The 1,488-nt window shown below is 59.1% G+C and overlaps 1 protein-coding gene across 1 annotated transcript in view; it reads left to right on the plus strand.

The window, feature by feature from the left end:
- The window catches only part of ZBTB39 (zinc finger and BTB domain containing 39), a 2,814-nt gene extending 1,937 nt beyond the window's left edge, over positions 1-877 (plus strand). The window contains exons 4-5 of the mRNA XM_010135627.1: positions 8-301; positions 404-877. Coding sequence (XP_010133929.1) covers positions 8-301; positions 404-877 — 768 coding nt within the window. The remainder of the gene's footprint in view (positions 1-7; positions 302-403) is intronic.
- Positions 878-1,488: the final 611 nt, after the last annotated feature.

Raw genomic sequence — 1,488 nt, forward strand, 5'->3', positions numbered from 1 at the left:
TGGGAAGCCTTTGGCCAAAGATTTCCACACCGTCCGCAACCACGTCCTGGACCACGTGAACCTGAAGAGCCAGACGTGCGGCGTGTGCGACCAGCGGCACCTCAGCCTCTGCAGCCTGCTGTGGCACACCCTGTCCCACCTGGGCATCTCCGTCTTCTCCTGCTCCGTCTGTGCCAGCAGCTTCGTGGACCGGCACCTCCTGGAGAAGCACTTGGCTGTCCACCAGAGCGTGGAGGAGGCTCTGTTCCGCTGCCACTTCTGTGGGCAGAGCTTCAAGCTGGAGGCAGCGTATCGTTACCATGTCAGCCAGCACAAGTGCGGTGCCAGCCTGGACCTCCGGCCTGGACTCGGAGACCGGCCTGCGCCGAAAAAATTCAAGCTGGAGGCAGCGTATCGTTACCAGGTCAGCCAGCACAAGTGCGGTGCCAGCCTGGACGTCCGGCCTGGCCTCGGAGACCGTCTGCCGCAGCAGGGCCTGCAGAAGAGGAAGCTGCCGGAGGAGTTCCTGGGCGAAGACTTGGTGCTGCCGACCCAGGCGGGCAACAGCAAGTACAGCTGCAAGGTCTGCGGGAAGAGGTTTGCCCACACCAGCGAGTTCAACTACCACCGCCGGATCCACACTGGGGAGAAGCCCTACCAGTGCAAGGTGTGCCACAAGTTCTTCCGCGGCCGCTCCACCATCAAGTGCCACCTGCGGACGCACTCGGGAGCCCTCATGTACCGCTGCACCGTGTGCGGGCACTACAGCTCCACGCTCAACCTCATGAGCAAGCACATAGGGGTGCACAAGGGCAGCCTGCCCCCAGACTTCACCATCGAGCAGACTTTCATGTACATCATCCACTCCAAAGACGCTGAGAAAAACGCCGACAGCTGATGGGGCGTGCAGGGCAGGGCCGGCTGCCGAGCGAGCGCTGGTCACAGGAGCTGCGGAGGAAGCGGCGTTTGTTTTATCCAATGGTCAGGCATCACGGATGGAAACCTCCTTTTCGGTTATTTTTTAATTTCTTCTGCGGCCTCGCTGGGGCGTTTTAGGCCGGTGGCATTGTGCCAGTGAGCAGCACCAGAGCTGCGTCGCTGTTCCCGAGGAGGCCGTCGTGCTCACTTACCTCCGGCCCCCTTCGAGGCCGTCGCATTCTGTGGTCTTAGCGTTTCTCGCTCAGTTTGGATTCTAGAGTTATTTTTTTTAACCTTTTAGCCCACCCGACTAGGCTAACCCTTGGTTTGAGCTTGTCCACAAACTGATGCTGCTACGATTTTTCACACCTGACCTCAGTAGAGAGGGAAGAGCCAGAGCAGGATGGCGCTGGACTCGAAGGGAAGGAAAGAAACACAGGAAGAAAAAAGGAAAAAAAGAAAAACAGACTCGTTCTGGGCATCGCTGGGGCTCTGCTGCTTGGGGAGGAGAAGAGCAAAGTCCGTGTCACAGAATCGGCCTCCAGGTCATTGCTCCATTGCAGGGAGTGAGCAATGGGAGGCGCGTGTGCA

The sequence above is a fragment of the Buceros rhinoceros genome, unplaced genomic scaffold (assembly GCF_000710305.1).
Source record: "Buceros rhinoceros silvestris isolate BGI_N320 unplaced genomic scaffold, ASM71030v1 scaffold28014, whole genome shotgun sequence".
Taxonomy (NCBI): domain Eukaryota; kingdom Metazoa; phylum Chordata; class Aves; order Bucerotiformes; family Bucerotidae; genus Buceros; species Buceros rhinoceros.